General features: G+C 35.3%; 1 protein-coding gene across 11 annotated transcripts in view; it reads left to right on the forward strand.

The window, feature by feature from the left end:
- Positions 1 to 14966, forward strand: part of LOC149775107 (RIMS-binding protein 2-like) — a 381635-nt gene that overhangs the window by 200402 nt on the left and 166267 nt on the right. For all 11 annotated transcript variants that reach the window (XM_089943974.1, XM_089943975.1, XM_089943981.1 and 8 more), the window contains 2 exons: positions 554 to 637; positions 5287 to 5376. In XM_089943974.1, the coding sequence (XP_089800100.1) occupies positions 554 to 637; positions 5287 to 5376 (174 nt within the window). The remainder of the gene's footprint in view (positions 1 to 553; positions 638 to 5286; positions 5377 to 14966) is intronic.

Consider the following 14966-nt stretch of genomic DNA (forward strand, 5'->3'; position numbering starts at 1 on the left):
ACTCTGTGGATTGCTTGCTCTGTGTTAAGGAAGAAGCCTGTTGATTTTGAGGCTAGCAGTCAAGGTCACTGACAATATGAAAAATGGTTTCTGTACAATAACTTCATTTCTCAGCAGGCATATTCACCAGACTTTGTGTACGTCTTACTCTTTAGGTTAGAAGAAGCTTGTAGATGATGGGGGTAAAAAAGGTCAAAGATCACTATTACTGAAAGAATAAAAACGGTATTTGCATTGTATCTTTAGCTCTAGACTACACACCTTGCCCAGAGTTTGTAGAGGGCCTTGCACTTAAGTTAATTAAGAATTTTTTTTATTTTTGAGTAGCTCTAGATGAATGTAACTCAAAGAAAAATGTGGTTTTTCACACAACATTTGTCTAGATTAAGTTCCTTGTCCAGATTTTATGGATGGCTTGCCCAAAGGGTAAGACCAATACCAATAGATTTTTGGGATCTGAAGGTCAAGGTCATGTTGTGCCGTATCAATACTATCTATTAATCATGGCTAAGTATAAACATTAGTAAACGTGAATATTTTGTCTTGTTTTTAGGAGATCGAGCTGACACAAAAGAAGTTGGAATGTGAAAGGCTTTCACAAGATATTGATAAGGAAAAGAAGAGGAGCAAGCTATTGGTATGTTCATTAAATCTTCTGATTCATGGGAATTGTTGGTCAGCTGTACTTTTAAATACCTGGAACTAAAATAACCGATAACATATTTGTTTCAGTGTTGAGCTTGAATTTCCTTTGGGATTTCTGCCATACTGGAGTTAGTTCACTTGTATTTCTTTTGATATTTCAGAAAATACAAAGTGTTATGGGGTTGTTTTGTATTTGAAGTTGTACAAAATTTGAAAGCTGGTGGAAATTTGTGAGAATTTTGATGCAGATATTGGATATCAAAACTGAGAAATAAAATTTAAACAGAGAAATAAAAAGGTTTTGTTACTCATTTGTATTATCATGTCTTTTATCCAGCAAGCTGTAAATCTGAGAATATTCTTGAAAACATGGCAGTTGTGTAGAAAAAGCATAAGAGTACATGGGTTTCTTTAGTTGAAAACAAGACTTGCAGTTTACTTATATAAATGAAGAGAATTAGTTAGCTGACCTGTCTATAATTCAAAATTAGTTAGCTGACCAGTCTATACTTCAAAATTAGTTAGCTGACCAGTCTATACTTCAAGATTAGTTAGCTGACCAGTCTATACTTCTAAAAAATGGTGTAAGATGTTGAACCAGACAGGCATTATCATTGTTAAATGAATAAAAAATATTAGAGGTGAGGAATCTTTTTAAACTTGAAAGCATTGTCTTGGATTGGAAAAAGGACAGATAAATAGTGCTTTACAAATAAAATAAACAGAATATGAGAGTGATGTAACAATACATCACTCAGGTTGGGGACATCATCATGCTTATTGCAAATTGTTAGTCATGTGGACTAGTTAAATGAGTGTTGCATATATAATTTGTATGCATGTTTTGTGCCTGTATTCTGGTACTAGTCCATATAGATTTTGTGCCTTATTCTGGTACTAGTCCATATGCATTTTCGTGCCTGTATTTTGGTACTAGTCCATATGGATTTTTTGGTACTAGTCCATATGGATTTTGTGCCTGTATTCTGGTACTAGTCCATATGGCTTTTTTGTTACTAGTCCATAGGGATTTTGTGTCTGTATTCTGGTACTAGTCCATATGGATTTTGTGGTACTAGTCCATATGGATTTTTGTTACTAGTCCATATGGATTTTGTGTCTGTATTCTGGTACTAGTCCATATGGATTTTTTGTTACTAGTCCATGTGGATTTTGTGCCTTTATTCTGGTACTGGTCCATATGGATTTTTTGTTACTAGTCCACATGGATTTTGTGTCTGTATTCTGGTACTAGTCCATATGGATTTTGTGGTACTAGTCCATACAGATATTGTACCTGTATTCTGGTACTAGTCCATATGGATTTTGTGCCTGTATTCTGGTACTAGTCCATGTGGATTTTTTGTTACTAGTCCATATGGATTTTGTGGTACTAGTCCATTTGGATTTTGCCCATTCCTGAAACAAAATTTAAGCACCTGCAGATCTAGTTTAGTAGCAAAACTAAACTTTCATGCAGTTTATTGCAATTATGGCTTATAATATGTGGATTATGCCTTTTGTTTGTTTGCCACATATATTTCTTTTTTTTTTTTTTTGTTTATTCCCCTCTTTTAGTTGGCAGGTATGTTAATAGAATAAATGAGTACGGTATCTTACAAAATCTAAATAAAACAGAATTTTTCTGTGAAAATAATTTTTGTTATGTTCTGCTTTTGGCAGTGCCATTTAGAATCACTGACTGTACAAGTAATGCTGAAACAAAAAGTCCACTGTATGTACTGGTGAATAGTGTACATCTGATTGCAGTCATGATTGCCTTCATACACTGCTGTAAGGTGTGGGTCAGCATTGTACTGGAAGGTCTGGGTCAGCATTGTGCTGTAAGGTGTGGGTCAACATTGTACTGGACGGTTTGGATCATCATGGTGCTTGATGGTCTGGGTCAATGCTATTTTTCCAGAATCATCTTGCTTGATCTAATGAGCTATTGTAGTTGGTTGCAGTTAAATATTTCATATGTTAAAAACGTTTCATTTATTGCAACAGATCAAGTATGTTTTGTAAGCTGTTATTTCTTAATTTACTGAGTTCAGGTCTTAGCTTGCCCAGTATGGTTATGTGAGAATGCCTGTATTCCATGTGCATTGGTGGTTCTTCCCAGGATGTTCAGAAGCTTTTCCTCCACCAGGCGTACTGGATGCCATAAGTATTAACACATTAACCCCTGGCGACGAGTTAACGTGGCAGGAGGTAGTAGCCTACTGCCGAGATCTGTAGTGTCAAGGTCATGTATGATACACTAAAGTGGGTGGTATTATTGAAAGGCAGACAGATGTAGCTCTACAATGATACCAGATAATCTGGAAGTTCTAGTTGCACTACAAAATATAGAGGGAAAAACCTCATTTTTTTGACCCAATTTTTTTCCACCCAAAATTCGCCTGTGGTCGGAATCCGATTTTGTGTCCGGATTTTAAACTTTCTGGTCTTAGATCTATGGCAGACCGGTATGAACTGCAAACAGACAGATGAACATTTGCTGAACCTTTGCAAAAAGTAGCATAAGATGGGCATTTGGAATAAAGAGTGGTCTCAAAACAAAAATAATGACTCCGTTTAGCAAAACAAACTTTTACCCTTCTGCTCATGCGCGAGCCAAATAGCCAATGAAAAACTATGTTTCTAACACAACTAGGCATTATGTTATTGGAAAATCACCTGGAAGTTGATGCATTAGGATCTGTTTTGAAATAGCTTTCAAATAGTGTTTCATACTCGAATTTCAGGTGAACATGACAAAAACCTCCAGGTGTTAATGTGTTAAAAGTGGCATTGAACCCCAAAAATCACAAATTAGTTTTTCAGGAAGACAAAAAAATTGACTACATTATAAATGATAACTACAGACCTAAACAGCACGAGAGCACAGTTATTTTTTAGTTTGCAAATAATTTTCTATATCTGTTTATGATTTGTAGAAGACAATAGCAGACAGAAATTCCAGTCAGAATGGGCCATTTTATCCAAATCATTGTGGGTAATTTTGTGAAGGCATGGTGGGTTTGGCTGGCACAATTTTATACTTTTGTCACTTCGTTCCTTTTATCAAAAGTTTTGTCAATGATAATCTGTTACCAGTTTTACCCATAATACCTTGCAGAAAATAATCCACAGTAACTTCTAACGATGTCTCCAATTTGTACCAATGCATAGGTCATCAAATACTATAAATGTGACTTTTCACTGAAATTGAAATTCAGTCTCTCCATGTCTCGGGGATAATATCCATTCTCATGTGCCAAATATGGTTCATATTACTAATAAAGGCAACAAACCGTATGGTATTTCTAAGATGAGTAATGAAGTGCAAGAAGTCTGCTTGCTTGTGAGGTCAGTTTTATGTCAAGGGAGGAAACTCAAAAATTAAGGTTGATGACTAGACATAATAGTTATCTCCCTTAGGAAATTGTTCCACTGATACTTGAAACATTTGTAGCAAATGCTCTTAAAAACGAAACCAAAACAATACTTTCTCTAAAAATAATTCAGATATTAATATAAATTTTCTAGTAACATGTACAGAAAACAAAATTTCAAATATAAAAGATTACTTAGTGCAAATTGTTTTGATATTAAAGTATTGTTCTTCTCTCTGAATTAGTATCACTTTGACCTTCAAAGATATTTCCAGTACTTTCATTTATATCATAGTCAGTACTCAGTGTTGGAACTTAGCTTCACATGTTTTTATCCCAATTATGTTGACCACCACCAACATGGCCCCTCCATGGGCCTTTGACTTGGGGTCTTTAGATGGAAGAGACATATATAGCCTAGCTTGTGTTGAAAAATGGCATTAAACCCTACAGCAACAAAAACAATGGAAGAGACATGGAGAGCAGACCTCTCTTTTGAAAGAACATCTGTTCCTCATTTCTGGAGATGTTGCATTTAATAATATATTTATTAAGTTATCTTTCTTATTTATTAATTTAATGATATATTTACTGTGTTATATATTTTAGTTTTAAAATTTAAAATCAAATTTAGAGGGGTTAGAAACAGAAGTGGGTTTACAGATGCTGTCATGTCTTCCCAGAATTCCATCTGTTCTGCCTTCTAAGGGCTGTCCTCTTTTTTTTTTCTCCAGAACACTTTTAAATATCTCCTTAAAATGGGAGTATTTTCTTTGAAATCTGTGCATTTTTACATTACTTAATTCATGGTCAACATGTGATTGTGATATAGTCCTGTTTATTGTTTAATAAAAGATGACAAGTCAAGTTATATCTTACAAAGAAAGTCCTTTGATCGCAAAACATTCCCATTTGTTCCCATGATTGCCCTTTTTGTTAGAAAAGTGTGTAAATCATAAAAGGTGCCTTTTTGATTCGCACCTTACAAAACAAAGGCTATTTTCCATGGTCATTTCAGTTTGCAAAAGGAACCCAACTTAACATCATAGATCAAAACAATAAGGTCAGGAGTTAACTCTCTCACTGTTGTGTGAAACAACATATAAAATGGAAGTGGTTTAGATCATTGAAAAATTCTGTGTGAATTTAGAAATAGAACTCAAAATGGAATGATTGTACATTCAATATTTTAATAAATAATACAATATTTCTTTTTGCAAAATTTTTCTTGTTTGAAAGTAAGTTATGTTTTGGTTTTTAGGAGGCAGACCTAGCAGAGAGTGTCTCACAACGGACACAGCTTATAGTTCAGACTTCCGACCTTCAAAAGCGCCTTCAAGAGCTTGAAAAGGTAGGAAATAAAATTCTCAATTTGTTGTTTCTGATTTTCCTTTCAATCTAGGAGACTGAAAATTGTCTTCAATTTCAGATCCAGAATAAAAACAATTTAGTGAGTTTTCTTTAGTTCGGAAAAGCAAAAAGGAACACATAAATGACTATTTTGAATGCTTCTAAACTTATTAAAATACTAAAATTGCAGATAAATGATGTTTTAGAAAAGGTGAAAGAAGACACCAATAGTTGTATCTCCTTGCAAATGAAGTTGGTGAGCAGTGAAATGTAAGTCTTTCTTGGATTATCCCAAACTTTGCGGTAATTGATTGAAATTATCCCAAACTTTGCGAGATATTTAATACGTAATTGATTGAAACATGGTCAGTTTTTGCCCCACTCCTGAACTTCAGCCTTGAGAACATGCCAGCTGCAAAAGTAATTTTATTTGTGAATTGACAAATAAAATTACGTTTTTGCAGTTGGCATGTTCTCTTTTCAATAATTCTCTAAATTTGCTTATTAGTCACCCAATAACCTATAATTACAAATATAACAATGAAATATCCAGGATATAATTTGCATGTACATAAATTTACATAAAATAACAGATGATGCCATGGCACATCGATTTCTAGGTCAATATAAAATATCTTTCAGCATCCGCAACAAGTCAGTCATGTAAAGTTTTACAAAGACAACAGTTTGTCTGTTTTATTTGTTTGTCTTGTGTATGTTTTGTATTTGCCTTTGAAAAAGACTCATCAAGAGTCGAAAGCACTTAGGCTAGCTAGATACTAGTTTTGCTCTGTTCATAGTCAGTTTATTACATATATATATATATATATATATATATATATATATATATATATATATATATATATATATATATATATATATAATTTATGCATACATACATATATGCCCATATGTATATATAATGAGAGAGAAATAGAGAGATAGAACAGCATGAAAATAATTCTGACTATTTCTTTAAGGAAACAGCTTTCTTTATTTTATAACATCAAAATCCCTAGCTTGCAATCACAACACTGTATATAAAACTACTTGGAGTGTGCTAGATATGGCCTTGCTTGACCCATAGTAATTGCATTGTCCATCTGTCCATCTCTCTATCCATTAGCAGTTTGTTTCTCCAAGATAATTTTTGTAGGAATTGTTGGATTTTTATATTGGTGAGAGAGTGAATGAGTTTGATTTCCAGCCATATGTATCTTCATTTATGGGAGTTATGGCCCTTGACTAGGAATTGTTGAATTTTTATATTGGTGAGAGTGTGACTGAGTTTGATTTCCAGCCATTATGTATCTACCTTTATGGAAGTTATGGCCCTTGACTAGGAATTGTTGAATTTTTATATTGGTGAGAGTTTGAATGAGTTTGATTTCCAGCCATATGTATCTACATTTATGGGAGTTATGGCCCTTGACTACGCATCTACTTGAATTTCAATTCCACACTATATCTTTAATAGCGATTGTTGGCTTGTAACTAAACTTAGCTTACAACCTTATAGTCATAAGACCTGGAGAGGGTTTTATTTTCAGCATTGTAAAACTTGAATTTTTTATGTTGTTATGCCTATGATTGGCCATCTTGCTCTGTTTGGTTTCCACAACAAATCTTTATAAAAATATGTTGGATTTCAACAAAATTTATTCTGTAACTTTATATTGATTGAACTTGTATGAGGTGGATTTTCATCATTCAGGAACTTCTTTGACAAGAGTTGTGGACCCTGCTTGTCACTTTGTATGACTGGTTTTTGCATTGTAATTTTACTTAGGATTATTGGATGAGTTTGATTTCTTGCATTCCATGATTTTATTTACAGGAATTTTTCCTCATGATTACCTGTACTTCTGATTTTGGTTTCCACAACATATCTTTACCTGGGTTTGTTGAATTTCACCAAAAGTTTGTTACATAATTCTACATTGACAAAACATTGTATGATTTGCATTATCAGTATTTTGCAACTTTTATTTACATGAGTTATAGGCCCTGAATGCCTCTCCTCATGACTCCACAAAAAAACCCTGATTAAAGAATATTGGATTTGAACCAGATTTGATGCTGACTGGACTTTGGACTACTTTGATTGCTAGCATTCCACAGTATCATTTACAGGATTTGTGCTTCAAGAATACCATTCTTCCTGACCTTGGTTTCCATAACTTAGCATTACATTTTGTGTGCTGGATTACAGCCAAACTGGGTATTTTACTTTATAACTTCATATTAAAAAGAGCTCATACATGTTTGATTTTTAGCTTTTTGCATTTACACAAGTTTTAGCATGTCCTCGTTGCTTTGCTTTTTTTTTATCAAGTATGTTTGTTGGATTTCATCCAGACTTGGAATTTTGCTTGTTACTTATGAAACCTTAAAAGAGTTTGAACTGAGGTCCACAACTTCATTTGGAGGAACTGAGGTCCCTGCTTGCCTCTCCTTGTAACTTTGGTTAGGTTTTTGCTGTAAAATTTAATAAGGATTAATGGATTTCAACCAATTCAAAATGCACCTCAATATTGATAAGATCTTCAATGTGTTTTAATTCTGGCATTCAACGACATAGTTCACATGGGTTATGGCTCCTGATTGTCCTGCAGTACAAGATATACCTGTTGCTTCATATTAAGTAGTCCTTGATGGAGTTTAGTTTCCAGCATCTCACATTACCATCTTAAGGAACTGTGGTCCCAGAATGCTATCTTCTCTTCATTTTGGTTGCCCAACACAAGTTCTGCTTGGGGCCTCAAGTGGCCGAGTGGTCTAAAGCACTCTTCGTTACGGATCATTGCCATCTCACCTCTGTCTGCGGCGGTTCGAGTCTAAGATTCAGCCAGTGTGGGCATGTGAGAAAGCTTGCCAGTAGCTTCTCGTGGGTCGGTGGTTCTTTCTGGGGTTTTCCGGGTTCTTCCTCCACCATTAATACTGGCCGCCATGTATAGCCTATCGTGTGCTGAAAAATGGCGTTAAACCCCACAACAACAACAACAACAACAAGTTCTGCTTTCTGAGATCCAACTAGCAAAATGTTCCAGGTAGTATGTGGTGACCTTTGTAATGTACCCATCACTAATAGCTATAGTTATCTCCAGTTATTTTATTTTATAGTACCGTATTTACCTAGATATCATGTGCATTCATCTGTTAAATGCAGACCTAGTTATCATCTGTTACATGCAGACCTAGATATCATGTGCATTCATCTGTTATATGCAAACCTAGATATCATGTGCACTCATCTGTTATATACAGACATAGATATCATGTGCACTCGTCTGTTATATGCAGACCTAGATATCATGTGCACTCTTCTGTTATATGCAGACCTATATATCATGTGCAGTCAAGTGTTATATGCAGACCTAGATATTATTCAGTTCTTCAGCTAGAGTCATCTTGAGTTTGAGTTTGGCTAATGGTCGAAACTCAGTGTCACAGCCAGGCTCAGATTTTTCAAATTATCATACATTAAACAAAATTGTCAGACATTTCATGACACAATAATGGATCGAACCCTTTATTAACTTTTTGAGTCTGAAACTTGAGCTGAATCCCCGAGTCCCATAACGGAACTAGTTTGTAACTTTAATAAGATAGAGATTAAAACAATAGACTTGAATGATTTTCTTTTCTTCATTTCCTCAACTAACTACTAACCATCACTTATCTGTATTTACTCCAAGAGTCGTGTCCGACTTGGGCATTTTGAGCTTCATTGTGAGTTTAAAACTTGAAAGGTTTTGAGATTACAAGGCCTAATTCACTGAGTTTGCTGTTGATTGTGTCTTGTTGTCCTTCTGAAATTGTTCCTAAAAGACTGAATCATTTGCAGCCTCTTCCCCCCCCAATGAAAAATTAATTGCATTGTAAAATATTTGTACCTGTTACAAAATGACACAGATTTTTGTTGGGCCTCTGAATTGTTTCTTAGTGATAAATGAAAATTATTCATTGATTTTGTATTTTGTTTTTGTCAGAGAGATTAATAAATACTAGAAAAAGGCCTGAGCTACAAACTAATTTATTCAGTCCTTCATTTCGATTGGACATTACTGGAACCGTCAATCAGCATTGAGGGCTGTATTCACCTGTATATAACACAAAGCTTCATTTCAACATCCAACACATCCCAAACCCAATACTGGACAGTTTCAGTGTAGGTCTGTAGATAAGATAGGGAATTCTTTCCCAAACCCAATACTGGACAGTTTAAGTGGAGGACTGTAGGTAAGATAGGGAATTTTTTCCCAAACCCAATACTGGACAGTTTAAGTGGAGGACTGTAGGTAAGATAGGGAATTCTTTCCCAAACCCAATACTGGACAGTTTAAGTGTAGGTCTGTAGATAAGATAGGGAATTCTTTCCCAAACCCAATACTGGACAGTTTAAGTGGAGGACTGTAGGTAAGATAGGGAATTCTTTACCAAACCCAATACTGGACAGTTTAAGTGTAGGTCTGTAGATAAGATAGGGAATTCTTTCCCAAACCCAATACTGGACAGTTTAAGTGTAGGTCTGTAGATAAGATAGGGAATTCTTTCCCAAACCCAATACTGGACAGTTTAAGTGTAGGTCTGTAGATAAGATAGGGAATTCTTTCCCAAACCCAATACTGGACAGTTTAAGTGTAGGTCTGTAGATAAAATAGGGAATTCTTTCCCAAACCCAATACTGGACAGTTTAAGTGGAGGACTGTAGGTAAGATAGGGAATTCTTTCCCAAACCCAATACTGGACAGTTTAAGTGGAGGACTGTAGATAAAATAGGGAATTCTTTCCCAAACCCAATACTGGACAGTTTCAGTGTAGGTCTGTAGATAAGATAGGGAATTCTTTCCCAAACCCAATACTGGACAGTTTAAGTGGAGGACTGTAGGTAAGATAGGGAATTCTTTCCCAAACCCAATACTGGACAGTTTCAGTGTAGGTCTGTATATAAAATAGGGAATTTTTTCCCAAACCCAATACTGGACAGTGTAGGTCTGTAGATAAGATGGGGAATTCTTTGCCTGTGTCAGTTAGGTCAGTTCTAATTAAACAGTTAAAAATATCTTACATGATTCTTTATATATGCAGATTTCTTCATATCACTATGTTTATGTAAAGTTACTGTTCCAGTTCCAACTGTTCCATCTATGTGTCTACCAAGTTTGTTGGTTAAACAAGATTGATATGTAATGCCAAGACAAGGCACCTAATTGTTATCTTGTTATTTTGGTGTGACTTTTTTTTTTATTTCAAGATACATGCATGTAGATTATCACAGTTGAAAGTAGTTGTGGATCACAAGGGAAACTAGATATTTTTTTCAATTAGATAAGTGGTTCTGACCCAGAACTAGATATATGCATCAAGATCACTGGTTGTGACCCAAAACTAGGTTGCCATGCTGTTTTGAGTGGGTCACTGGGATCAACCTTAGTAATTTGAAATTTCCTACCCGAAATGTTTTTTTAGCATTTGATGGGTCACGAGGTTAACACCACAAACCCAGTCTAGGTCCCCACCCAAAAGGTTAAAAGCTGATGAGTTAGATTGTTACAGTAGAAGTTGTGCATCCTAAGGGACACCCGCTGCACGCATAGAGATCACCACACTGGAAATTAGTTGTGTTGCTTCAGGGACACCTGCTGCATGCACAGAGATTACCACACTAGAAATTAGTTTTATTCCTTCAGGGACACCTGCTGCACGCATAGAGATCGCCACTCTAGAAATTATTTGTGTTCCTTAATGGACCCTAGACACATGCATGTAGATTGTTGAAGTCGAAATTAATTGTGTCCATTTAATGACAGTTGACACATTTGTGTTCTAATTCATCTTCCTCATTAAATAAATATTTCTGTTACTATACACCTGGATCAATAACAACATTGTGTTCCAGACATTTTCTGTGATTCATTCACTTAATAATGATACAGGTATTTGTTACATATATTCTACAAAAATGGAAAAAAGCAAATATCATCTGACAGGAACACTTTAGAAGCTTTCCTGTTGAAAGCTTCTGTCCATGCAGTATGACTTGAGTATATTTTGTTACATTTACGTCTGGTTAATGAATAAGAATAAATTAAACTTTGTATGAAAATTGTTACGAAAATGTCATGGGATATAGGTGGCAGCAGGAGAGGTTAGACCATGTACCATATTTCTCCAATTATGAGCCCATCCCCATCTTAAGAAAATTTAAACAAATTTTTATCATCAGATAATATCTAATAATACGCCGATATGACAAGTTTCATCACATTTGTATGTAAACCAGGACTTGACATAAGAGAATAACTACATATGTAATTAACACTGTCTTGGTCACAGCTTTCCATCATTTTGTTACTATATGTGAATTATGCTTTTATTCCAAGGAAATTTATGTATACTTTGTGGATGGTAATGTGAACAGTTTGGAAGTTGTGTCCCAAGGGTACTTCTTAATGAGGTGGGGAGAGACCCTGAGGCTAGTGCTGTTTTGCTTAAGTGACTGGTGTTTTTTGTCAGGAAAGTGTGTGTGCATATATATATATATATATATATATATATATATATATATATATATATATATATATATATATATATATATATATATATATACACATATACAGTGGAGCCTCATTAATCCGGACACATTCGTTCCCAGTGAATATGTCTGGATTAACGAGCTTTCTGGATAATTGAATCATGCATATTTTTATTTTACAATGTCATCACATCGTATACATGTACATGTATATGCTAGCTGTAATTGTACTGTATATTCAATAATGGCTGAAATAAATTAATGAATACTTCTACTGACGTCACCATTAATACTGGCCGCCATGTATAGCCTATTGTGTGCTGAAAAATGGCGTTAAACCCTACAACAACAACAACAACAACAACAACTTCTACTGACGTGTGTTTATTTCATATTATTATAACATGCGATTGTACATACATGTACAGTAAATATAAGTTTAGACAATGAACACTTTGTTCATGTCGACACTCTCTGCTTCTCCCTCATACAATTTGCCTTTGATGCCCCGCCGATTCTTGGAATTTTATAGCCAACCACGAGAATAGGCAAAGTCAGTGATGCCGAGTTGGTCTCTGACTATCTTTGCCTTGGCAAAGAGCATTTCATCGGTGACAGCGGCATGGTGGGTCCACATGTCTGAGAACCACAAGAAGATGGGCATCATCGACTTGTTGATATTTGGCGTGGCAAGTGCGAGTTAGGTCTGCTGAGTCGGCATGTATGGAAAATCATTTGCCCGTGGGTTTTTTTTATGATGTCCGCAACTGTCGACATGCCAATGACTAAGGATGAATGAGCCATAATATGCTGGTGTATATCTTGAATGGTAGCTTTTGGGTGATCTTTGTGCGGGCAAATCTTTTTTATGCTGGCCGGTATCTCTACTCGTCTATGCTTGCTTGATGGTGTCGCCATAATATATGTAAAATGTACAACGAATACAAATTGATATCTCACGTTACGGTAAACTAATGAAATGCAATCATTTCCATTAGCCGTATTTTACAGCTGTTATTGTTGCTAATGAGCTGATAATTGACGTCCACATTTTATTCTGATATGAAGCCCTATACTGTCCACAGCTTAAATCAGTTAACTGTATTTGTACAGCCATCTGTAAACTATGATTGTTACATACAATTGGTAAACAACAAAGAGGCTTAATAACACACTTAATTTATTTACCATATGTTATGTCAAAAAGCGTAGACAATTTGATCCCAGTGTGATTATTTAATTATTAACACTCCCGTCGGTGACTAGCTAAAGCAGACATTGTTTATACAATCGCTGGTTACAACATGGTCACGCTACCTAGTTTTTCCACACACATGATCACGTGATTAATGGATAACTTTAACATACCACTAGAATTTTAACAATCAGAGATTGATACATTGGCACACCTCCAAATTTGCATAGGTGAATCTGTATAATCCAAATGACTGTATTTTCATATACGATTTTTCTATTTTTCTTATTTTTGGACAGATTATTTCCGGATTATCGATACAAGTTTTAAAGTAATTTTACACTTGGGTCCCCGATTTTGATTTCCGGATCCGGAACGCGGATTTCTTGATTAACGGAGCAAATTAATGTTTAGGAATTCTGTTCCCGTTGAATTATGTCCGGATAGTGAGGTTTCCGGATAAACAGAGTCTGGATTAACGAGGCTCCACTGTATATATCATTAAAGGATAGGGATCTCGGTAGTTTCCAAGTTACTCATCCCTTGGATGAGAGTTAGGGGTGTGGTCAAGACCCTGTTCTACCTGCATATATTAATGCATCATTTCATGCCAGGTAAGTGTATGTCTGCTTTATGGGTGGGTGAAGCTGTGAACAGTTTTTTAGTTTGACCAAGGGGTAAGAGAGCCAGTGCAGACTCGCACATGTTTTGTCTTTAAAATGTAAAGAAATTTGATGCACATTTTTAAAATAGTGATTTCAGTGGTTTTCTTGCTTTGACCAAGGTGTTGAGCCCAGAGGAGAGGACACAGTTGACTTAAAAAGTTTACTGTCTTCTCGTGCAATATTTAAAAAAAAAAAATCGCAAGATGCAAGCATGTATGAGAGAAAATGTGCACTGAATTTTATCAAAATGTGTAGATACTGGGGGTTATCATTGACCTCTCCTAATTTGGGTTGCATTCACTTTCTTGTGAAAAGAAGCAGTCCACATTCCCAATACATTAAAATGTAGGAGATTTCACCAAATTCCTACAGGTACCATACACACAGGCTTATAAGACAACTCCAATTGCAAACTGCACAGATCCAGATCTGCCATCGTATAATGCCTGTGCAGTTTATTGGGAGTAATCAGTAGAACTGAGAACATAGACTCCAGTCTGAAGGCACATTATGCTATGGCAGATCAGGAACTTTAATTGTTTGCAGTTTGACTCGACTTGTAGGCGAGTGTAAATGGTATTTGTTTGGAGTTATGGTTTTATGCAAATCTTCAAGAATGGGCAACCTGCCACCACAAAAGCCTCGTGTCTTGGTATTTTTCTATGAAAGAAGTGAGAGAAAAACAAAGTGAATAGGTATAATGGAAAACAGAATTTTCTAGAAGATAACAAAAGAGTTTCTCTTATCATGCAGTCACTTTAATGTTAATAGCAAAGTTCTTTAAAACAGTGAAGCAAAAGCAGACATACATAAGTCTTCATGATCCTCTCAAAGGGATTTACATTTTTCCAAATCTGTTTTTCTTTAAATGTCCAAATATAATGAGCTCTTGTCAAGGCCATTTTGTCAGACAAATATGATGATTAAACAGCACTCGAGGTAGATGCTAATTTTACTTCTTTGTGTCTCGCCATCGAGTTTATGATGAGGAACATACTGTACATATATATTCAGCTGTATGCTAACATGAAATTGATTTGATTTGTGCCTCATTTGTTTTTCTGAGAAAGCCATGCATGAATGCTGATATCCATATGGCCTTACCTTGTTTAATCAATAAGGAAATTCGGCTGGCATTTCAGGACTTGTATTGATTTAGCTTAGATTGTGTAATTTGTAATCACTAAATATGG

The sequence above is a fragment of the Sinohyriopsis cumingii genome, chromosome 19 (genome assembly GCF_028554795.1).
Source record: "Sinohyriopsis cumingii isolate HCF-2022 chromosome 19, ASM2855479v2, whole genome shotgun sequence".
NCBI lineage: Eukaryota > Metazoa > Mollusca > Bivalvia > Unionida > Unionidae > Sinohyriopsis > Sinohyriopsis cumingii.